The sequence below is a fragment of the Pyrgilauda ruficollis genome, unplaced genomic scaffold (genome assembly GCF_017590135.1).
Source record: "Pyrgilauda ruficollis isolate IOZ18807 unplaced genomic scaffold, ASM1759013v1 scaffold15, whole genome shotgun sequence".
Classification (NCBI taxonomy): Eukaryota; Metazoa; Chordata; class Aves; order Passeriformes; family Passeridae; genus Pyrgilauda; species Pyrgilauda ruficollis.
The window spans coordinates 11,420,483-11,445,177 of record NW_024513654.1 but is presented as its reverse complement, the minus strand read 5'-3'; the positions used below and the strand labels follow the sequence as shown (position 1 = coordinate 11,445,177).

Sequence of the window (24,695 nt, the reverse complement as noted above, 5' to 3'; positions counted from 1 at the left end):
AATTTAGATTTCTTGTTCAGCCCATAAGGGCAAAATCTATCAGCATTATTTAGGACTTGCCACAAAAGAGGGTGTTTTTGAGCAGACATATTCAGAATAATTACTTTGATTTCCTGTGGATTCATATTCTCAAGAAGACTGGCATCCCTGGCATTATTCTGGAATAGCTATCCCACTTTATGTTCATGTTGCAGTTCATTCTGGAATCATTTCTCCAGAGATTCTTGCTGCTGGGCTCACTGTGCTAGGATCACACTGGAAACATCCCCACTCCTTCCTTCTGCTCTCTTAGAAACATTTTTGCAGGGAACTAGAAACAAAAGAAACTTCATGCTCATTTAGATTTTGTACAAGACTTCCTTTATTATAAATAAAGCTGCATGAGAAGATCTATACAAATTCAACAGTGTCCTGCTATAGAAGCAGCGGTTTAAGTACAGCCTTGTCCATCAAGGAAGACCTTTGTCTGGAGAGTTCTGGTGTTACTGCCCATCTTGGCTGCATTGCCAAGATTCATCTCTGTACTAGTTTTGCTTCTGAGCTAACACGTTACACACAGACCCCCCCCAATTCTAAAAAAAGGACAAGTAATAAATAAAGCTGTTTACCAGGTAGGGTCCTATGACAAAGCTGTTACAGGTGCCTAAAGTCTAATTTCTTCACCTCAGAGAAAACACTGCAAAGACTTTGCATTAAAAATGGCTGGTGAACGAACACAAAATCCTGCTGCTTGAATACTGGATAAATTTTTGGATCATTTTGCTAAACTACATCTTTATACCCCTGTATATACCTGTATACAGAGCAGCTTGGAAAGAGAGAAACTCTTTTCTGTGGCTGCTTAACAGTGAACACCCAACACCGCCCCTTAGAAGACATGCAGCTCCTGTACAGCAATAATAACCTTAGACCAAGACATTTTCTAAGGGCAAATGGCTCCTGAGGCTATGCTGTAGATCAGTGGTTGCTATCAACTCACCACTAATTCCACTGCTTTGACAGAGCCTGTAATAAAATATTAAAACCACAAGCTGAGGGCTCAGGGAGTGGCTGGAAACCAGTGGAAGGCACTTGGAGTTCATGTGTTGAATTCACTTGGTTAGCAAATGACAAGAACAGTATCGAGAGTCCAGGACAGGCTGTTTACCTTTCCTTAGGATGTCTCACAGAGATACAGGCATTGCCAAAGAGATGTTTGTTACTCAGGTGCCGTAAGCAGTTTGGTTTTAAAAGGACATTTTTCACTTTAAACCACAAAATCTCGCTTCTACTCCCATCCTTAAAAGCTGCTTCCTATGATTACTCACCTAGATTTCAATCAAGGCAGAACTGCCCATGGGCAACACTAAAATGTTTTAGGACATTTTTACTGGCTGGCAGCTGATGGAACTGAATTGTCTTATGAACCTTTTTTTGTGAAATGTGAGCATGGGCTTTTACAAATAGGCTAGTATTTGGTGGGCAAAGATTTGATCCAGAAGAGACAAGGAAGTCCAAGGAATGATGTGCTTCACATCATGGCCTCCTTGTACCATGGCAGATGTGTGATCCAAAGAAACACGGTGTAGCAGCCTCTCCTCTGATGGGACGTCTGTACCTTTGGTTTGCAAGGAAGATCTCCACTCTGAGGCTGACTGGAGCACAGCTTATAATCACAGATAATATTTCCCCCCAACAGGTATGAATGGGTCCCCTCACAGCCTAAATGCACAGACCAGATCACTCCAAAAGTGCTCAGGGAAAAATGAGCATATTGCATGTAGGAAAACTAAGCCAAGCAATTTGCTTTCAGTGGAATCAAATCCATAAATTACTTGATTCAGATCCAGCTTCTGTTCAACTAAACCCCATGGGAATACTTCAGGGTCAGTTTGGGCACAAGAGAGAACAGGCATACAAGTACAGAAAACAAAGAACAAAAGATTCAATCCACTTATCAGTTCAGGTTCCCTTTGAGTCTGAGCAGCAGTGCTTGGGGCTGTGTAAAGACGAGTTTGGGCACGTTTACAAGCCCTTTGGTGTTGCAAAGCTTTCTTCTGACATTTTAATAAGGGAGTTACCTTATTCTGTTCAACAGCCTTTTCTTCTGATGGTCCTCCTGCTCAACCTTATATAAAAGTTATTTTTCAACTCTGAATGTCATTTCCTGAGAGACCTGGGTCACAAATTTGTTTCTGTTCTTTGGACAGTCTAAATTTAGACTCCTGACAGGAAATGGCAGAGAAATTCTAATTTCTCTCTGGCTGGGCTAGGAGCACATTTAGATCAACCACAACTGCTCCAGCGTGACCTGCCTGCCAGCAGTCTATGTAAAGCTGGGTCTGCTACAGGCACTTTGCAGTAAACCTGGGCAGGTAAAAATGGCAAATCACCTGGGTTTGCAAATGACTTATGCAGCTTCTGAGGTAGCCTCCAGGCTCCAGTACTGACCCACCCTCCCTGTACCTTGCTTGTCACTACCTGCTTGCCATGGCCCTTGAGATTGCTCCTGCTCTCTTTCCTACTGGGGAAAGCCACCTTGGCTGTACTAAGGAAAGCCAGGGATTTACAGCACTCGTTAGCGTCAGCAATTAGTCCTGCCCTGTTGCTCTCCTGGCAGTCTACCAGAAACTCATCACCAAAGATGCTGAAGCAAGCACTATGATCCAAGACTTTTTCCTACTGTCACTACCCACCAGCCTCTTCTCCCCCATTCCTACCTACCCTTTACTTTCTGTTCAGAGACCTTACTTAACTACCTATGGTAATAAAAGCCAAGGGAGGCAGCACTTTGGGAATAGCTCTGTCACCATCTGTGCTTTCTTACAAACCAGGTGTGGAGACAGGAGTTACAGCTTTCTCTGCCTTTGTGTGTGAAGTGTCCCTCAGTGGTGGCAGGACAGAGAAGAACAGACACCAATGAGGTGGTGAAACAGTTTTTACCAGGAAAAGAGACAAGAGGACATGTCTGTGGAGAGTTTGCTTATCAACTGGATAACGCTGGATAACAAGCTTCATGCTGTGTGCTGTTACCAGCAGTGATACGGGATTGAATCTTCTCTCTGATGTGATAGAGAGGATTGATGAAAAGAGCCCTGTGGAGTGATGGTAAAAGCATCCCTGATGGGTCCTACCTCACAGAACAACCACCCGCTTGTAAACAGGATTAAGGGAAGCCCTAGTGTAAAACTTTGCAGGAAATCCTAGTGTGAGAAAAAGGTAGGAAAGGCCCCCTAGCACTGGAGGCCAGGCTTCTGGGACTAGCATAAAGCAATTATGCACTGGGGCCCTGGTTTGGAACCCACACTCAGAAGAATGAGGATCTCCTGAGTCCTCTCCTTCAGCAAAGCCACCTTCTGGGGCTGGGCAGCCCAATGGCACAGCACTAACATGCTTCCTGTGGGATTTCAGGCATTTCCATTTCTGCAATGTTTTGGTTTTTGTTTTAGCACACACCTCAAGACTCTCCCCTGGCCTGAAAGCCTGCAGCAGCTCTCCCCCTTTGCACTCCCAGCTCAGCAAATTACAGTTTATAGTGCAGGTCCTCAGAGCAGCAGTCTTTAAAAAGATTGAGGAGAATGTACAAAGTAGCTTTTGCCTGCATATGTGGAGCAGAAGGGATGCAACATGGATCATAAAGCAGCTGCAAGCAGCACTGCCCAGATCTACTACATGTGCATCTTTTTCATCCCTTCCTTCTCCCTCCTGCTGGCCTTGGCCTAATTAAAACCATGTGCAGAGAGTCACAATCTCATTTGGAGGGTGATTGTTCACTCCTGCTACCAGACTTCTGAGATCGGCTTCATTGCAGGATAATTTTGGAGAACTGCTTCTTTTGTGAAAGCAAAACTTACAGCAGTATAGAATCAGAGTAGTTTAGACTGGAAGGGACCTTCAAAGCTGATACAGTTCAAGCCCTGCTTTTCCTTTCTCTCTAGGCTGTTATCACACCTTAGTGCCCCAAGGTACGGAAAACAAACAACCCAAAATATCAGAACCCAGTAGTGGTGTTTCTTTTAGCTAAGATAATAAAGGTTCCTGTTCATGAATCCATACAAAATGGGCAGGAATGTAAATCACTAGCCATGTTACCATGGAAGACTTGAATGAAATGGTCTGAAGACAGACCCTGCTCTGCTACATCCTCCCAGAGGAGAAAAAAGGTGCAGGGGTATTTTTGAAAGACAGGACAAGCCATTTAAGTTACTGCTGCAAGTTCAATCAAGAAGGCTTTTGTTTTCTTCTTCTCCTTTTTAACTACAGTACCCTTTTGCAGCTGTGCTTTAAGGATCTCCATCCAGTCCAGATCTTGTGCATGACCCTCCTCCTCTCCACACCAGCATGTAGACTTATGTTGCACTTCCCATTGGTGAAAGAGCTCCTGCTGTCTGCAAGCAGACAGGCTCCTTTGATCCCAAGATCCTGTCTTTGATTCCTCCACCCTGTTCTTATCTGCCCCTTCTGAAGGAAATGAAGTATTTGGCCACCATCACACCCCCACCCCCATTTGCATTGCAGGCATCTGAATAAATTACTTCTATTTGTTGCTCACCACTGCTGTAGCATGACTGAAGCACAATAGAAAAAATATATTCTTAGCTGCACAAAACCAAGCACAGCAGTGGAACAGAAACCTACTTCACCACCACATCTTCCAGTTTCTCCCTATTCTTCCCCCCAAGCCTCTTCCTTTCAGCAGGAACCATGGCCCAGGACTGGTTCAGCTCCACACAAGAAGCTCCATTGGCAAAGTCAGTTGTCTCCAGAAGGCTTCAGAAAGTTGCCCTCTGGACTTGTGCTTAGAGTTTGGCTTTGGTTAAAGGGGTTCCTTACGGATCCCATTGGTGTGTGCAAGGGGAATGTGCACCGTGTACTCATTTATCAATGCAGACATGTTCCTGAGCATCTCGTGGAACGTGTCCACCATCTTCCTGTAAATGTCCCTGCGTAGCACAAAGGGACGGAAAAGGTTGAGAGGCTCAGCCCTCTGAAATATGATGGGGAAACCCAGCTCTGCTGGTACCTTCCCATTGCCAATAAAGAAGTGATAAAGCTTCTTTTCATGCAAACATTTCTCTAGGAATTTCAGCATGTCCTGTAGGCGGGCCTCCAGCTTTTCTGGGGCCCAGTCCTGGCTGGGACGAGCCTGCAGGAGATGCAGCAGCACTGTCTTCAGGTGGTAGTTGGTGAGCCCGCTGGGACCTGTGAGGCTGCACTGCTTCCCATGGAGGAAGGAGAGGATCTGAAGGCAGCTGACGTGGCAGGCATTGGCAGGCAGTGTTTTGGAGACCAGCTGGATGAACCTCCTCTCATAAACTGCAAAAGTGAGAAACCAGTGGGTGCTGGAGGGGATGTCTGCTACCAGGCTGCTCCGAGGGAAGTGGGAGATGAAGTAAACATCAGAGTTCTCATACTGCACCACAGGGGTGAGGTTGAAGGCAATCGATTTCCCCGATTTAAATTTTATCTTCAGGGCTCCTGGTGAGTCCAGGAGGCTGAAGGAAAGGTCAAATTCATATTTGTGGGAGATTCTGTTCCAGGCCTTGGTGACAGCAATCTGGAACCACTTCATGACTTGGTCAGCATCCAGATATTGAGTATTTTTGAAGCACAGGAGGTCCTCCATCTCACTGCTGGGCCTGGTACTACTGACTTGGCTATGGAGGAGGCACAGCATATCTTCCCCTAGTTTAGTCTTGTCACAGATGCAACCTGTCTGATCCTCATCTGCCCTGCACACCTTGATAGTGCCATAACCTTGTTCATCTGGGGGAAAAGAGTCACCAGAGCACCAGGTCTGGCAGCAAAAGCAGTAAGGCTCTGGGGGAGCAAAAGGCACTATCAGATCACAGACGAAGGGTTTACGCACTCTCCAGTTCTCATACATGCTCCCCACGCCCATGCAATCTTCCACTTCCATGTCAGCATCCCGGTTACAAACGCTCCTCAAGGCCTCCAGCAGGTCATCTGCAAAGCCTTCCACCATCTCCCGCATCCTGGCCATGTCTCCAGTGGTACCCAGGATACGCTTCTCATAGAAGCTGGCCAGGACAGCCTTGTCGGGCAAGGCCACTCCTTTAAATGCTTTCCCCAGGACTGCCATGTCATCCTCTTCTCCTCCTATGTCCTGCCAATTCCCTTCCTGGAAATCCTGCCTCCAGAGCTCGATCAGCAGGAAGATGACCATGGAGAGGGCAGTCCACATATCCCATCGGACCTTCTCCTCTTTGCTTTCCTCCACTACCACTGCAGCCTTTTCCAGAGCCTTCTGTGTGGCTTCCTGGTCTGCAATTTCCTGCTCCAAGCGCAACTGCTCCAGCCGCAGGCTCTCCTCCCGCTCCTTCATCTTCTGGATGATTTCTTCTGTGTTCTCGGGGACGGTGCCATTCTCCTTAGGGAAGAAGAGCGGGTGGTTGACAATAGCTGTAATCACCAGTAGGCACACCCGGAAGAGTCCCACGGGCATGGCAGTTCCTTCCCTGGAAGAGAAAGAAAGGTGAAATAACCCATGACTTGGAATATATTCCCTCAGGTGCAAAACTGAAAGAAACTCCTCATGCAACAAGAACTTTGACATTCTTTCCAGCCCAGGAAAAAAAGCTTGAATCTAGAAACCACTAAGTGCACACCCATTTCTGCAAGTTATCAACCAGCTTCCCAAAGAGGCTTTATCAGCTGATCGTGAGGATGAAAGTGGCTCTTATCAAATGAACTTGGAAAAACAGAGCTCTGAAGGCACTTCCTGCTGTCAACCCACTACGATGCTGTTGGACAGTATGGAAGGGCACGTCCTTCCTTTGCCTCTCCTTTCAAATTCCCTGGACAGAAAAGGAAAGAAATAAGCAGGCAGAACCTCCCCAGCCGTCTAAAAGCAGGACTAGAGATGAGCACTGCTCTTCCTCAAGATAAAGTTAATATTTCAGATGTGGCAGTGGCATAGGCAGGTCTGTCCTGGCTACGTTCCATGTTAAGTATGTCTGGGAACCCACACAGCCTGCCTGGATCAGGGCAACCTTTATGGCCCTGCTGGTGAGCTGCACCTTGGTGGGAACAAGCCTGCACAGTTTTGTGCTTCTAAGCAGGCATTACAGGCAAAGCTCCTCCTGCCTTTCAGCACCATCAGGATGAGGCTGTGGAAAACCCTCCTGGCCCCCAGGATGCCTCATGATCGCAGTTCCCAGAAAAAGGGCACAGACAGAGACTCTGCTAAAATGGAAAGTGTTTCCTTTAGCCCAATGGTTCTAAAAGCACCAGGCTCCTTATTTTTGGTGCTTACTACACTACTGACCTGTGGAGGACGTTAGTAAACACCATGGCTCTGATCTAAACCATCTCCCCCAAGCACCCCTTAAGCTGGCTTGCAGCCAGCTCACTCCTATTTGCAGTGACCTCAACAAGGCTGTGAGCCCCATCCCAGCCATGGGCCAGCAGCAGCCCCGTGTGTCACCCCTTGCACAGGCCCTTGGCATGACTGAGACCACTGGGGTGTTTTGGAGTGGCTTTGTGTGGTTACTGGCTCTGCTGCTCCAGCCCCACATTTAATAAAGCTTTTTGTGCCATGGGGCTCACAATGAAAGGATTTAATTCCCAGCCTTCTGGGACATGGCCCCATTGCCAGGGTCTCTGCCTTGTGGTGACAAAGCCTCCTAGAGGGCTGGGCCAGATGGTGCCCAGGCTAAAACCTGGGCTGTCTCCTCCCAGCTGGCATTTCTGTTTCTGGAGGGCTGGCATCACTATCAAGAGCCCAAGTGCCTGCTCAGGGCAGTAAAATCTGAGGTTGTCTGAGGTTGCTGTGATGTTGGAAGCTCACCAGTTCCCCTTTCTAGCAAAATCACCTCTCAGTCCTAGCACAGGAAGATCAGAAGGACAAGATGGACAAGCAGGGACATTTCTTCCAGCTGGGAAATTTTAGGACATCTGCTTTAATGCCTCAAAAGTGCTTGAGAGAGAAGGGTTTCTGTTACAGAAATAAAGTCTACCAATAACATACTTCATCAATCAGACCAGAAATAGCAATCTCATTCCTAAGTAATTCTGCTGTGGGAATGAAGCCGTTTCACAGAGAGCCAAGAGATGGTGAGGCACTCTGTGTGCTCTAGGGGCTCAGGGCTGTAATTCCCATCCTCTGGAATAGCTCCTTCCTGTCTTGAACCCAGCATGTTTTGGTGCCACAGCAATCCTGCTGTCCCAGCATCTGGGCAAGAAGGAAAATATCTCTGGCAATCTCATTTATACCTCCACAGGGCACACAATAAAGATAGATCCACCCCAGTGGACCTTGTTATGGTAACTGCACAACAAACTGCTGGTTTTGATTGCAGGAATCTGGATTTCCTCAATGTGAGCAGTTACTGTACATGGGAACTGTATCCCTCAGCACACAATTATCTTTGCTTATGAGAGGGCTGAGACTGGAATAACAAGGGAAGGGAACAGGATTGAGATGCATTGTTCAAGCAGCAAGAAAATTCACACGGTGCTCAGGATAATGCTCCATGCCCCTCCCTGTGTAACATTTACCAGCTACCTTTTTTTCAGATCCCATACACATGCAGAGATGAATGTTCTTATGCAGACATTGCTCTGGAAATAGTTTGTGGCCCTATCTTGTCCTTTTTTACATTTACATTAACTCTTTAATTCATCAGGCAATGAATTAAAGCTGAATTAATCCCCAAATCTGGGTGTTCCAGTTATTCTGTGAGCTCCATACCCGGCCACACTTTAAAAATAAACTGAGGTTGCCCTGCATTGCAAAGGGCTTTATCAGTTTGCTGGGGCAGGGCAGGAAGTGCTGGTGAGTTCCTTTCCTTAGTGCTACCCTCTTGCAGACCACGTGTGCCTTCCAAGCTTAAAAATAACATGACCAGGGACCAGGTGCCTCCTTCTTGCAGTCTTGACCAGGATGACATCACTGCTCTGCTCTGCCCGGCCACTGTCCCCGCAGATGAAATGTTTTACTGTTACCACTTTACTTCTGAGGTGTGTAAGGCTGAAAGAAACCAGCTTCCTTAGGATCTCCTTTCTCATGCCCAGCTGCCCATGGTGACACTGCTGCCACAGGTTACCTGTCCCAAAGCTCTGCTAGCAGCAGGGGTTAGGCCAGACAGCCCCAGGTCCATCAGTGGCTGGCTCAGCTGAATTCACTCCGGGTCACACTGACATTGTAGGATACCCCAGCTCATTTTGCAGCAACCTCTTCCCTCAGCAAGCGCTACAGGCATCAGCCTCTGGAAACTGGAAGTGACAAGATCTTCAGATCACACTGATTGGCAAGAGGCATGTCTGTTTTCAGCCCAGAGCAATGGTCAAAACTGCCCTTTTGCTACTGCAGCTACTCACTCCAGAAAATGAAGCCAAACATTAACCTCAATGAAGGCTTAAGGTCAATGCTGCTCAGTGGCCAAAGTCAGTGGAGCCTGCCCTTGGCAGCAGCCAGGGTGGAAGGGCAGAGCATTCCCACACCTCTCAGACGCAGCTTTTCTGGCTAAATGAAAGACTCAATAATACAGGTGAAACCAGTAGCACTGCCTGTTATGGCGCTCCAGCATTCCCCATAACAAAGGCTGCTCTTTTCCCTTGCTTTTAACTTCAGCCCAAGCTATTTAAGTCTGATAAAAATATTTATGCCTGCTCAGGCTGAGACAGCTTTTGTGTGGGGAAGAGAGAGAGAGTCCAAACCTTTCCAAGCTTGAAACTAAGAAAGAGAAATGGCAATTTTTCAATCTATGCATCAAATTTAGCAAAATTTCAAATATAGGGGAAAAAAATAAAAGGTATTTGTAAGTTTTAAAATAGCAAGTTCTCTGAGCAATCTGCAACCTTTTCTGAATTTCTCACCCTGACAGTTTTTTCCCATTTAGAGTATAAATGACATCTGGACTCAGTAACAGGCTTACATCCTACCTACCTTCTGCAGACCCTCCTGTGGCAGTCCTGGGGCTCCAAAGACTCCCTAGAGAGTGCTGTGGTCACAGGCAGGCCACTTCTGCCAGGAGCCAAAGTAGCCTGCTCCCTGGGCCAGGTGAGAATGCAGAGACCCCTCTTTTCTCCCGTGGGCACAAAGCAGGGAAAGGTGCAGGAAGACCAAAGAAAGCTGCTTGGGAAATGAAGAAGGGCCAGGGTATGTGAAACCTCAGTCTTGATGTGAAGCTGTCTCTGCTCACTGCCCAGCATGTGATGCTACTTGTTCAAACCTGCCTCTGGCACTAGAATTCATTTCTTCTGGGCTTTTCTGTGGCACTAACTGCTGTAGCAACTAGGGGCTTCACCAAGTTTAAGGTAAATGACCACTCTGCACAACCCTGGGAAGTGAGGGGGCAGACACCATCCCACCCTCCAGCTGGGAGTGAGGTTTCAGAGAGATAAAAACAGCTGATCACTCTGTTGCCTGATTACAAACAATCAGCTGCATCCTGCAGCACTTGGTATGTTCAAAGGGTCCACCAAGATCACCCACAGCCCTCCACCCTCAGCTCCCAGGCAGGCTGGGTCTCATCCTTTCAAACCTGAGGCTTCCTCCCCAGCAGGAGGATCCTGACCAGCTCCAGAGACGATGCAGGAAGCCCCAAGAGAGGAAGGGGAATGGTAATGCTGCTGTCATGCAGTTCAGGTTGGTGCCAGGAAGCCACAAGCAGAAGGAGGCCAGCTCTCACCCTAACTGATCTGAAAGCCCTTTGCTGCACAATTTACTAATGTTTGGCTTGCCTGGAGCACAGTTCCAGGTAGCACAGCATAAGGAAAGGGAAGCAGCACAGGAAGAAGCCTTCACAGAGCCAGGTAGCAGCAGCTCCACCTTCAGCTTCTTCTCCTCACCTGGGAGCATCACAGAGCTCATACAGAGTTTGTGTGGACCAGCCTGAAGCTGCTGCCCTGTGGCAATGTGTGCCCCTTCCCAAGCCACCCTGCCACAGGGGATTTCCCTGAGGGGCAGCAAAGTCCTTCATGGAGATGATGATACTCAAAGTTATAACAATGTCCTGTCCCTTCCAGCTACATGTGCTTAATTTCTGATGACCCTAAGCCTTCCTCACATCCTGTTCCATAGCAGCTTCAGAACCTTTTGACTCCTGCTCAGCCTGGCAAAGGAAAGAAAGAGATGGCAGCTTGCAGCTTGCCTCTGCAGGCTGCTCATGTGCTCTGAGCCCAGATAACCCTCCACCTTCTCTGAAGACAAGGGAAAGTATTTCTCTTTCATTAACAGTGAACTTTCTTTACTCAGGAATTCCTCATGCACCTTTATTTTTTCAGCCATTTTATTCCTCTAAATTTTGAATCACGGTAAGCAAAACATGCTCTGGCTGTTGTTCAGCAATAAACCAGGCAGGTTTGTTGCTGAGCTGAAGCTTTGATTCTTAAATTGGAAAAACCCAAGTCAAGCCACTGAGTGCAGTTCAGTATTACACTGGAACACGCCAAGACATCACTTACAACACACTCGATTGCTTCCTGCAATCTGGCTGACACAAAAGGCAATGAATAGGTGGCTGCTACATTGTGTTTTGCTTTGGTAGGCTGCAAGAAAAAAGCATTTCAAGTAGATGATAGAAAATACAGCTGGTTGGGAGGCTTTTTTCATGGAAAGCTGCCAAATTTTTGAAACCAGAACTTTCATGGGAACAAATATGATTTCTGACTCTCTTATTGGGAAGGTCCTTGAGGTTTGGAAAGGACTCTCCTACTTGTTTTGACTGCAGAGATTAACAGGTCAAACCAGGCACTAAACCTGCAACTGGAACTTTCTTACTGGGAAGATGTGAACCTCAGTCTGAGGGGTTTCAGGCCCAGCCCAGCCGTGCTTCCTCATGGTTGAACTTCTGGGAGCTCTCTAATTCCTTCTCTTGCTGTACAACAGCGAACAAATTGCCTTTTGGCCTTTGAGTGTTTAGTCTGAAAAAAGCTTCTGCTGCATATATGAAGGTCTAGTGAAGAAAAAAGTTTGCTGAAAGCCCTTAGTAACGCATCTATCCTTCTCCAATTTGCAAGTATCACTGCCACCTCTGCAGGTATTCACAGATATGATCCAGCTGCCACTGAAAGAAATCATAGTTTCTCTCAGCAGGGACTACAAGCTTTGATTTGTAAGAAACTTGCACAATTACAGAGAAATGTGAATTATAGAGATGCATGTCAGTCAAAAACTGGGACAGATGCAGTTTCTTAGACAACCCCACATCCACACAGCACAGAGCACCCAGGATAGGCTCTTGCACTCCCATCTCCTGAGCACTGTCAGCTGCAGCACACACAGCCCAGACAGGAAAATAAGGGATAAAAATCCAATTCAGAGCCTGAGCAGCACCAACTTGTGCTGTTCTTTCAGCCATTATGATTAAGCTGTGTGTAGGACATCAGTGGGATGAGATGTCAACTGGGACAGAACAGTGCCAGCCACAGCAGCTCTAACTCATGTTCTGACTTGTTTATCAGCATTAAATTAGTGCTACAGACAAAAGTACGGAATTCCAGCTGCCAGCACCACCACAGTTGGTTCAGCACAGACAGGTGGGATTGGGCTCTGTCTTTGGCTCTCTACCAAAGCCTCAAGTGGGGAAGGACCAAATGCACCAGTACATGAGGTATTGGTACACTGGCATGCATTGGTACAATACATGCAGGGGCCTGGATGTTGAGACTGGTAACAGAAGCACATTTAAAACCAGAACAAGCCACCTGGCCTGCACAGGACTACGGCAGTCAGATATGGCAGAACAACTGAACAACTGCCTTCCAAACCATGCCTGGAAGCCACACCCAGATTAGCTGCTTGGCCACAGCACAGCAGTTGGACAAGGCCACTTGCCTGACAGCTATTGTTCTGCTGTTTCACTGAGAACATGAGCCTTTCGTAATATCCATGGACATCCTGTCCCAGGCCTGCTGCAGTGCCAACGGGGTCAGTCGCGCAGCCCGCGTCGGACATCCTGCCCAACAGGTCTGCTGTGCACTTTCGGAAACAATATTTTCCTCCTGGGGGTCACCAGATCAGGTATTTCCAAGGAAATGCTGATGCTCATCCTGTGTACAGGACTAGATAGCCCTCCCTTCCCACGGGCAGGCGGATTCGGGGGGAATAAGCACGTGAAGGGCACTGAGAGTGCTCTGGAAGCAGACACTGCTGTGCAGCCTCAGGTCCAATGAGAGATTTTGCAGCTTCTCTCCAAGCAGAGGAGAGCTTGACTGGCCTAGGAAAGACAGGTAGTCTCTCTCCTGTCTTCCAGTCATGTGCTGCCTTTGCCATCAGGAAGCTTTTTCTCAAGCCTTGTTAAGTCTCCCTTGCTGCAGTTTGAACCCCCTAAAATTCCAGTGCCCACTGTGGGTACAAGTAGGATGGATTCTTTGTTTTCTTCTTGCAGTAGCACGCAGGATGTTCAGAGGTACTCCCATCTTGCCTCAGCTTTCACTTTACGCAGGTGCATTCACAAACTCTTGCCATAAAATCCCACAGTCCCCCATACCCCAAAACCTAGACAGTACAAAGTATTTTTCCTGGCTCAAAGGGGGCTATTTGCCTTCTAGGGCTCTTTTCCAAAACCCAGAGATGTGGGCATGTGTTAGATTTTCAGTTTGATCAGCAACTGGGGATTTATTGGGCCCATTTCTAAATTATTGTTTCTCAGTGCATACAGGTATCATGCCACTAATCAAAACATGCCACTAATCAAAACATGATCCTCTTTCTGCCCCAGGAGCCAGAAGCCACTATTAAAGGCAGCTTTAATGACTAATGAATAACACAGGGACACATCATGTCCCCAAAGCACTCACTGTTTACTCTGTGCAACGCTGGATCCAAGAGAGGGTGCCCATGGAGACCGAGAGACAGCCAACAGCATGAGGAGTGTGTTACTCAGCATCCTGCTCATTGCATGAATGTGTTTTTATTGCTTTTTGACTGTGCAAGCCAGCTCAGCTCCTGTCAGCAAGCAGGACATATGCAGTCTGTGGAGTGCCTCGGGTTCCCTCTGATATGGCCAAGAAGGGGTTGTACAAATTGGAACATAGTGTTGGCTGCAGGAGAGGCAGGAGGGCAAAGGTAGGAAGTGTGTATGTGACTCCCACCCACGGATTGAGCTGTTGTAGTAGGACCACAGCCAGGAACAGCTTGTGTTTTTAAGCCATATAAATTTTGTTTGCTTTTGTCTGTTAATAGTGAGGAAGACAACTGGAGTAGACCAAACTTTTGTGGGTTTTGTTGGTTTTAGGATCTTTTGGGGTTTTTTGGTTTTTTTTTTTTTTGTTTGTTTGTTTGGTTGGTTTTTTTAAGAGGAGAAAAGACACAGGCAAAGAAAAAACCCTTAGCTTACCAACCTTACCAGCACCCTCCTCCTCCAACCCAACATGATGGCAGCCTGGGCAATAGTTGGTCATTCCTTTGCACAATGCTTTATCAGCACAGATGGACAAACATCCCTGCTGCTCCACCAAAAGCCTGATAGTGTCAACCACAATGGATGGAGCGTTGCCACTGCACAGATCCTCTCTGACCTCCATCTGGTGCTCATGCTGGGCCCTGCTCTGGCTGTCACCCCCCCAGCCACACAACAGCTCCTCACACGTGAGGCAGCCGTGGCTCATGGATCCCACCTGGCAGTCACCTCAGGGAGTGGTGGTGAGTAGAGAAAGAGATTAATTGCCAAGATGTTTGTTTAAATCTTCCCTCCTTTTCCCCGCTTAGTTCTCAGCAAGGTGGAGAAACCCCACACCAGGGTTGTTCAATCAGGCAGTGGTTACTCTGGCTCTCCTTATCCTGTGTTAAGCATATGCATCCTTGTACATTCTACTTAATCGTGCACCCACTGGAACAAATGCTTTGGTATTAAAATAATTGGTGGAAGCTTTATTAGAAAGTTGATTTCCCAGCAGGGATACAGCACTCCAGCACATCTCAGAAGAGCACATGTGGATGCTGGCAGGGCTCAGACATGACTCGCAGAGTGATTACATTTTACATGTGAAATTTCAGTCCCATTTCAGTCATGAACAATGAGCACTTACATATTACAGATAGTAGAAAGCACTGCAGTCACCAGACACTTCCACACTGAGACATTGAACAAAAACACAGCAAAAAGAACTTATCATCTTGGGTTGGGAATTTTGCTGATCTGAGATCTTCTACTCCATCACAGTCTTGACTCAGTTACAAAGGCACACTCATAGGTCAGGAAAACTGCAGGCTCAAGTATCGCTTAAACAGGACCCAAAACCACTGGATGGGATTGAAGGTTTGTGTGATATTGGACCATTGTTTTGCTAACTAGTCACTGCTGTTTGTATTCAAACAATAGGGAAAGAACTGTATTTAAAAGCTGGCTATTGTTGCCAAAACGTCACCACACAAATCAAAAGCAATGCTTTATTCTGTTGCCTGAAATTCCAGCTCTTTTTTTTTTTTTTAAACACAATATAGTTCTTTAAATAAACTAAAAATCAAAACACAACCCAACCGACTGTGAAAGCCCCTGCAGGGATGGGTAGAGGGTGTGGAAGGAAGAGAGAACAAGAGCACTTGTACTGCATTGCCCCATTTCCTTGCCCCTCACCAAGATGACTCCCTGATCTAAGCAGAGACACTGTGCATTGCACACAGCCTCTGAGGAAGAATCAAATCCTCTTACTTCATTACCTAGTGACTCTAGAAAAGATCAGGAGAAACAACACAAATGCTTTGGGAAGCAGAAATCCCAGTCTTGGCTTAGTTGCCATAAACCTAAAAACTGCCAAGGCAGACGCATGCACAAAAATATGTTGGCTGCAGAGTACTTCTGGCTAATCCTGCTCTTCAAAATGAGTTTGAATAAATAAAAAGCAGCAGAAGAAAGCAAAGTCATACAAGAAAACAAACTGCCCCACTTCCATACAATATTTCCATGAAGCTCATCCTTTCAGCACCCATGGCCACCAATCCAGAGCCATTTTCACCCAAGGGAATAACTCAGAGACAGGCTATTGCCACATGCACTCATAGTTAATAATTTTCATGTGCTCTCTGCTCAGTCAGTCCCCTCTTTACCAAGAAAATGAAACATCTCTAAGCTCTTTGTTCTGCTGAAGAATTTGTAAACTGAATGCTGTGAAGAAAAACTCTAAAAAGACTCAAGGGGAAAGGAGCAATGTAACTTGCAGTGCTGCAGCAGAAATATCAAACACACATATATTAAGGTTGTGAAGCCACGTGGTTTTCATTTGGGATGTGTGGGTGAACACATACGGTTGCTTTCTTTATACCCTAAGCACAACAAAGGAAGGCTTTGTTTGAAAGCCAAGGGACAGCCTCTCAGCTCACTTAAAGGCTAAGTTACATCGTAATGGGAACTGTGAGTCAGAGCTGTGGGGCCCCTGCTCACAGGACAAAACCCCTCTGCTGCAGCAGGCAAGGAGCTCAGCAAGGAGCAGAGACCCAAAGCGTCCAGGACTAGCAGCAAATACAAGGCTGAGCTGAGAACACGTGTTGTGGATGACTTAGCACACAAACACACCCCTTTCAGCCAACATTCCTGCCTGTAACTCTGTCAGAGCGTGAGATCATAAACCTGCACCTATTCCAAGAGCACGATGCAGCTATGAGTCAACAGGAAGGTGGGATAAACACAATCCAAACATCTTCAGACCATCTTTTGATTTTGGCTGCGGAAGAGTATGGCCATGATTCTTAGACTGAGCATAGCTAGGTGGGAGCTGAGAAAAGTAGCTCACCAGATGGGACCACACTAGAGCTCTGTCCTTAAGTCACCTACTGTGCCAGATAATTTGTGTCATTGTGTGTTACAGGAGGGGAGGATCAGCTGATGGATTCCAGCTACCCAAAATAAAGACATCACCTCCATTCTTGCCCTTGTAAGACTGGAAGATAAGGGCAAGTTTTAGTTATCATGAATGAGTTGCAATCTGCAGTGCAGAGGTGTCTGTGTGCTGCAGAAACTTCAAGTATTTTCCCTCACATTTCCAATAGTCCCAATGTATTTGGTTGCTAAATCCCCAGAGGGCTTTAGAAATCAAATTCTCCTCTGAAACCAGTGGTAGTAAGTTACCTGAATATCCAGGAGGAAACAGATTAGGATCTAAGCATTCTGGGTGCAGATACAGAACACTAAGCCCCTCTGAGAAGCATTATGGTGTGAATATCAAGTGTGACATTTTAAGCTTGAGAACATCTCCTTGGCTCTGCCTCTGATATGTGTTAACACTCTACAAGAGTTTAAAAAATAGGAGGAAAAAGAGGTCTGAAAAAGCAATAGAGTTTATTTCTTCTGCCTACACGCATGGCTTACACTGCGCCTCGATGATTTCTGGCAAGTCTCTGTTTAGTTTGTTCGGAAAGGCTTCCAGCAAATCTCTGCCTCCCAAGGCAGTCTAGACTACTGCTTAGCTGCCCCTACCTGCAGGAAAGTCTCCTTATCACTGCATGTGCTTTCTCCAAAACAAGCAGTTTGGATCCCTGCAGGGATCCTGGCACAGGCAGGTGTTATCTTGTCTTAGGGAGCTACTCTACCTCTTTGCAAACAGCGTGGGAACCATTTGCTCCCATTCCTCATCAGGTGCTCACCACTCACCACCAAACCCTCTGCAACTTGGAAGAGCTGAAAGCAAGGCATTCTCAAGCCAATTTACATTGGTTTTTCTGGGTCTTACCACAAACTCTACTTTTTCAACTGAAAGCACCCACCATCCCCAGAGGCAACCCAGGGAAAGATGAGTTGGTTATACAGGTGGCTCAGCTGACACCTTACAACTCACGTCCCTTTTTCTGCTCAGGCATAAGAACCTTCTCTACGTGCTCTTCCCCTGGTTTCAAAAGTGAAGGAACAGTAACAGTTTTCCTTTGCCAGGCAACCAGAATAACCCAATGACGGTGCCTAGCAGGGCTTAAATGCTGCAACAGCTGGCTGCAATGGTCCTCATCCTTGCCAACACCATGCTTGGTTTTTCTGAGCCACATATATGGCAGTGGATGCATCAGATGTTTTCTGTATAACTGCTGAAAAAGCATCTCTGCCTTGAGGCAAATATTGCTGATACAAATAAGGTGCTAGATCAGCCAGAAAAACCTGCCTCTGGAGGAGGGATAATAATGAAACATGGTGAATGGAAAGGAAAAAGAGAAAGAGCTTCATTTACACACAGGAGAATGGCAGTGGGCCAACTCTCACAACTTTGATCGGGGCTGGCTGGAGGAGCATGCCAGGGAACTCTCTGAGCTGAGCTTTGCTAGAGCAGAGCAGCAGTTTGAACTCTGTGATGGGAAAAAGGGGACAGACACCACCCAACACAGATCCAGAATAAATAAGTTAAAAAAAAAAAAATCACGTGGAGTGCATGAGCTAACAGGTACTCAGAGCTGTAGCAGGACATTGTGGCAGCCAGGAGTGCTGCTCTGGCAGCTCCCTCTGTCATCAGCTCCAGTTCTCGCCCTCCCACCACTGCTACCCGTAGAGTCTCCTGTCACACACTTGCAGAACAGCACTGCCAGACATCTTGGTTTCACCCAGTTCTCCTTTCAGTGTGTTTTTAGGGGTTTTCATACAAACATGAAAACTCTACATTTTGCTGGCTTGTCAAAGCACTATTTCCCTTTGTCTGCCTCTGCTGTCACCCTTGATCATCTGGAAGTTGTCCAGGCACTTCCAGGCATCTGCTCTCCCTCTAACACTTAGAAGAGGGGAATTCCAGTACTTTCCCAATCTGGATAAGGTATTTCTGGCAAGTTCTCCTCCACAGCAGAAAATGCATCAGTAACTGATGTCAGCAAAGCTTTGGACCCTTTGGTTCCCCTCTGCCATCACTCTCTGACTAGATCCCAACTGTACCAAGCAGTCAGCTATGACCAATTTTATATTCAAAGTCCAAAGGGAGAGGCTTTTAACACTGATCTTCCACACTGAAGCCATTTCCAAATTAAACCTTCACAACATTGCTACTTTTGCTTTGCAAGAAGCTGTCTGTACCTCACTGCTGGGAACATTTCTAAAATATGAGCCACACCAATTTCCTTTCAGCATTTCTGCTGCAAGGCTCAAGATCTCCTAGTGAGAGCCCATCAAGAAGCTTTTTAAAATCACATCAAATCTGGAAGGAAGAATGACCCCTGGAGCACTTACCTGCTACACAGCTTTGCAGGTACTCATTAAACTTCGCATTACTACTATCACCGTGATGTAGAGAAGACTAAATTCAGTCACCCGCCACTGAAGCACAGCCAGGAAGTCTGCAAAACACAAAGAGCATGAATGAGGAAGTGCAGGCAGAAGACGGGTACGTAATGCAGTTATCTAAATGATGGATTGATTAAAAGAGAGATTAACTCACCCCCTTACCTAATAAAATGATCATAAAAGCTCAAGAGACCAGGAATAATCAGTTTGAAGTGATCACGGAAGAGTTAAAAAGCTGCTTCTCCCATGGGTGTCGGCAAGCAAGGACTTCCCTCCTCTGACTCCATCCTCACCCACCAGCACTCTCCTTTTAAAATGGATTAGGGTCAAATGAGCAGCTGCATAAGTGCAAGGGCTGGGACAGTTTTGTCTGGGATTGGTTTGTCTAGAAAAGGCATCTAGCTTCTGTAAGCAGCTTGTAAGGTAGAAATACTTGCTCGGGGAGTTGGGTTTACAGAGCTAATGGGAGAAACAGAAAACAGAAGAGGCAGGAAGCAAGGGTAAGAGCACAGGAAGATGTGAAACGCAGAACCGCAGAAGATAAACTACAATATTTTAGGACAGAGAAGTGAAGAAATTTTATATGCAACAGGAAACAACCAAGAGGAGGAGAAGACCAAAGCTGGTTGCAGGCAGACAACAGAGACATTCCTCTTCCCCAGCTGCACACAAATGGGTTGGGGAGGAGGAATGCAGCACCCTCATTTCCAGCTACCACCACTTCAAACCTTCCCACTGTCCTCGTCCAAAGCCTGATGAAATGATCAGTGTGGGCTAAGCTGAGCTTGAAGCCCATTTTCAGGGCTCAGCATTAGGTTGACGCATCCTTGCTCTCTTGAACTTCTTCAGTTCACTCCCTCCCACGTATCTGCTTTGACCAGACAGTGTGTACAGTTTCACTTCTCTGTTTCCATCTTCCACTGTGAGGCCAAATTGGCCAAATGGGCTCTGCCCAGCCCTCCCATCTTGCAGGGCTGCTGGTGCCTCTGCTCAACTGGTGTGCCACAGCATCACAGACTGCTGAACACAGGAGAAAGACACCCCAAGCCCCAAAGGTCTGGATCTGCACTGTAATATCCCAGTGGATATTTGTAAACCCTCGGGGCCTGCAATGTCTGGTCTTGTGGTGGCTCAGGGCCAGTGAGGTAGAGCAGGTGTGTCTGCTTAGAGGAAAGGAGCTATTAAATGCTGGGCAGGAACTGCTGCTATGGGACATACAATTAACTTGTTAAGAAAATTTTTGCATCTCAAATGAGAAACTTTAAGTTAGGGTCTCCCTCAACTTTGTTTACAGATGTTGGAGAGACCTTGACTAAGCCTTATGGGTTAGCCAAAGTCTGGAAGGCCAAAATGATGTCTTTCCAGAACCTCCAGGCTGAACCACTCTCTCAGCCTGTTTTGATAGGAGAGGTGCTGCAGCACTGTGATCATCTTTGTGGCCTCCTGTGTACCTGCTCTAAGAGTTCCATGTCCTTCCTGTTCTGAGAACCCCAGAGATGGATGCAGCACTGTGGGTAGAGTCTCAGCAGAGTAGAGTAGAGAGGCAGAACCCCCTCCCTCGACCTGCTGCTTCGGATGCAGCCCAGGACTTTGGCTTTCTGGGCTGTGGGCACACATTGCTGCATTGGTCCAGTTTTTCATTCAGAGAGACCCCAAGTCATTCTCCACAGGGCTGCTCTCAGTGAGTTCTCCCAGTCAGTCCTCATATCTGGGGTTGCCCCAAACCAGGTGCAACATCTTACACTTGGCCTTGTTGAACTTCCTGAGACTCTCGTGGGCCCACCTCTCAAGTTTGTCCGGGTCTCCCTGGATGCCAGCCCTTCCCTCTGTTGTGCCAACAGCACCACTCAGGTGTGTGTCATCTGCAAAGCTGCTGAGGGGGCACTAGATCTCACTATGCCACTGATCCAGGTATTAAGGACACCAGTTCCTGAGGGACATGACTGGCTCTGACCTGGACAGAGAGCCAATGACCACAACTCTCTGGATGCGTCCATCCAACCAAATCCTTATCCACTGAACAGTCAACCCTCCCAATTCATTCTCTCCAATTTGGAGATTAGGATATCATATGGAATCACATCAAAGGTCTTAGAGAAGTGTAGGTATATTACATTAATCTGTCTTCTCTCGCCAAACATTGCAGTCACTCCATCATAGAAGGCCACCAGATTGGTCAGGCATGATCTGCCCCCAGTCAAGCGATGCTGGCTACCTCAAATCACCTCCTTTTCTTGCATAAGCCTTCTTAACACTGCTTCCATGAGGAAGTCTGAGCAGCCCAGCACCATGTTTGTTTTTAGCCAGCCCTATATGAGAGCCTCCTCTCCTTGACAGAAATGAAAGCTGTCCTGCTCCAGTGAAGCTCAGCAGCTGATCTGGCCTTCGGGTCATGGCAGTAAAACCTGTTTGTTTTGCTGCTGGTCAAGGTTGGCTCAGCCAGCTTGGCATGGCCCACGTGTGTGTGTGTAAGAATAAGCAAGCTAAAAAAAGAGTCCTGCTGCAGCTACACCCCAGGCCAGCTCTCCATCCCTCAAGCTGCTTGAAGGTTGGCCACCTGCCTCCCTGCCTGCCCCAAGGAGTGATTGGGCAGAAGGTTTTGCTTACACAGCTGAGCCCACATCCCTGTAAAACCTGGAATTCATGGCTGGGTACATGACAATGCTGCCCAGTGCACACCCTGGCCACTCTCTCTCCCTCCAGCCTGGAAACCAGAGTCTCTACCTCTCTCCGCCACCAACAATTACAAGTGCCGATGGAAAATATGCTGCCTGGCAGCAAACCTGCTTTTTCCCCAGTATAAATGGACTGTAATAACACTTGGGAGAGAAAAAGCTGGCCCACCCAACAATCCATTTTAAAGGGGATCTAAAGGAACAAGCCAGAAGCTTTTTTCAGCTTCCTTTTCCATTGCACCATTGCTATAGATTGCAATTGCAATTCCACAGAGCAGAGCGAGCAGGACAGGACAGCAAAGGACAGCAGGGAGACTCATGCAGGCTCTTCTTGGAGCTCATATTCTGTGCTAATTCATTTGCAGGCAAGTCCAAGATACTGAAACCACAGCCAACAGGTAGACAGTTGTAAAAGCCAGACTAAAATTGTCCTTTGGAACACCCTAGAGTTTTACTTAAAAAACAAACTCAGAAATTAGTGAGATCAGCTTGTGAAACACCAGTGTTAGGTTTCTGTGGATCAGGTTCCTTTCCCGTGTTAGTCATTGCCATGCAAGAAGAATCACAAGCATTGGCATCCCTCTGAGACATCATGCAGAGACACACAGGAGCCCTTATTGCCATGGATAGCACCAACAAAAAAACAAAACAGGAGCAGTACATGCAGCTTTTGGCTGCCCTAGCCATCAGATGGCCCAAAACAATTATTCAGGAAAACCAAATTCCTGAGTCCCTGACTAGGGCTACTTAAATTAACTTGAGGGGGAAAAAGAAATGTTAAAAAAAAAAAAAAAAAAAAGGGTTCTAAGTATATAATAATGTTCCAAGCAACAAAAAGAGGAAGACAGGTGAGGGGCCACCACATGAGCTCTTGATAAATAAGTTCAGTGCCTTTGGTGTGCACAGGGTGCTTCTTCCTTGCCAATGCCACTGGACACAGACAGATCACTGAGTCCTGTACACACAAGTCATGCAAGCAAAAAATAGTATGATCTACAGCTGGGAGCCAAGAAACCCTAAGAATTGGTCCCAGTACTCTGCTTCTCTGAATTTGGGAAATCAATTCACCTTTCTCTACATCTGTGGCAATCACACATAATATGTGCAGTTCCCATGTGAAAGCAGCACGAAGCATCTATTGTGTTGAAAACAAAGCTGAAGAGAAGGCTTGAAGCTTTTATTCCTAATTTGTATGCTCTACTTTTGTTTGAAGACTGAGAGAACCCCTTTCACTTATACTAAGGAAAATCTGATTTTAAAAGCAGATGGCTATGAAGGTGGCCAGAATCACTTTAGTCAGAGCTGCAGAAGAGCATTGCCATCATCAGCAAACCAAACTAAAAAACCTCACACAACATAATATGCTGCACTATCGCGGCTCTCCTGTCCTAGTGCTGCTTTCATGGTAGCTCAGGTCCTTGCCTGGCAGGTCATGGCAGACACTTGAGCCTGAAGGGCACGCACTGGGTATGGAGGAGGCCTACAGCCCTCATTAAAAACATATGAATAGTAATGTTCACTCAGAGACACTGCTCATCTTGCCTGACCACGTAAAGATGCCAATAGCAACATGTCCTATTTTCCTGAAGGATTTTAGCATGGCAGTTCCCAAGAGAACTGCTTCAGTGGGCGACTGCCAAGCTGAAGACGCCAAGGCCAGTAAGGCTCACGCTCTGCACATGAGTTTTACAGCCCACTGACCTCCAGTACCACAGTCCTGGCTCACTCTGCTTTGAGCTACAAATACCTGCTGGCCACCTTCAGAAACATGCCTACACACGTGAAGAGCAGCTCTACTGAAACTATCCTCCAGCTCCACTGAAAGCTTCACTCCTGTCTGTGCTCTTTAGTGAGATGCTGTGTATCTCAGAAGAAAGAAGTTTTAAACCCATGTCGCGTAACACTGAACAAGCAGCGAGGCTCAGTGAGGCTCAGTGATGCATTTTCTATGGACTGTACATGTCCGAGGTCAGCGCTGGCCCCAGGACACCACGGGCTGTGTCACCGGCAAAGGGCGATGGCCGAGAGGTCTCCGTTCACTCGGCTCGGTCCCGCCGAGTCCCGCGGGGCTGCGGCCGCTCTCCCGCCGCCCGGCGCGTTCGGCTCCCGCCTGGGCTGCAGGGAGAGGGATGCCCAGAGCTCTGCAGGAACTTTGGTGGGCACAGTACCCCCTCCCAGGGGCCCGACCCTGCCTGTGCCCCGGTACCCACCGGGACGGAGAACACGCACAAAACAAAAGTTACCCCGTCAGGAGAACCCGGGGACAGCCACACCAACGCGACCCGCCGCGGGCAGCCCGCACGGCCGCTCCGTCCCGACCCGCATCCCCCGCAGCCCCGGGCGCGCTCCGGGTCCCCGTGGCCCCGGACAGACTCACCGGGCCGGGCCGGGTCGGCGGCCCCGCTCCGGGCGCTCCGCGCACACCGGCGCTGTCGGCGCGGCGGCTCCGCGCGGCGAGGGGCAGGAGCCGCCCCGCCCGGGCTGCCGCTGCTCTCCGCTTTGTTGCTTCTCTCCTCCTTCAAGCCACCCCCGCCAGCCCTAGGAGCCGAGCCGTGCCCCGGCGGGCGGCAGCGGGCTGTCTGATCTCCCCCTCGGCTCCCCCATTAGCTTCCCAGATGGTGTTGGACCGAGGGCACGGCGGACGGAGAGGAAATGCGCTCATCTTGCTTCTCGGATGTGTTCTGACCTCCTGGTGGTCGTGCCTGAAAGTCAGGAAAGCAGCTGAAACACGGAACCCCATGTACTGTTCTTATCAAAGCAAAGGAGTAGATCTTGGAACTGCTGACCCATTTTCGTGCTCTAAGCTGGCACAAGTAAAAAGCTGTGGGACTGCTAACATCCTTCCCCAGAAGTGGCCCAGAAGCAGTACTAGTTTCTCTAAAATCAT

The 24,695-nt window shown here is 47.6% G+C and overlaps 1 protein-coding gene across 3 annotated transcripts; it reads right to left on the bottom strand.

Moving 5' to 3' along the window:
• Positions 1-343: 343 nt before the first annotated feature.
• Positions 344-24,541, bottom strand: LOC121350138 (inositol 1,4,5-trisphosphate receptor interacting protein). 3 transcript variants are annotated; one of them, XM_041461192.1, is made up of 3 exons: positions 24,186-24,541; positions 19,080-19,186; positions 344-6,458 (listed from the first exon to the last, which is right to left on the bottom strand). In XM_041461192.1, the coding sequence occupies exon 3, from the start codon at positions 6,443-6,445 to the stop codon at positions 4,796-4,798; it is 1,650 nt and encodes a 549-aa protein (XP_041317126.1). In that variant the 5' UTR covers positions 6,446-6,458; positions 19,080-19,186; positions 24,186-24,541; the 3' UTR covers positions 344-4,795. The 3 variants fall into 3 exon arrangements, with proteins under 3 accessions (XP_041317126.1, XP_041317128.1, XP_041317127.1); XM_041461194.1 differs by lacking the exon at positions 24,186-24,541 and adding an exon at positions 24,052-24,090; XM_041461193.1 differs by lacking the exon at positions 24,186-24,541 and adding an exon at positions 19,296-19,974.
• Between the last annotated feature and the right edge of the window lie 154 nt (positions 24,542-24,695).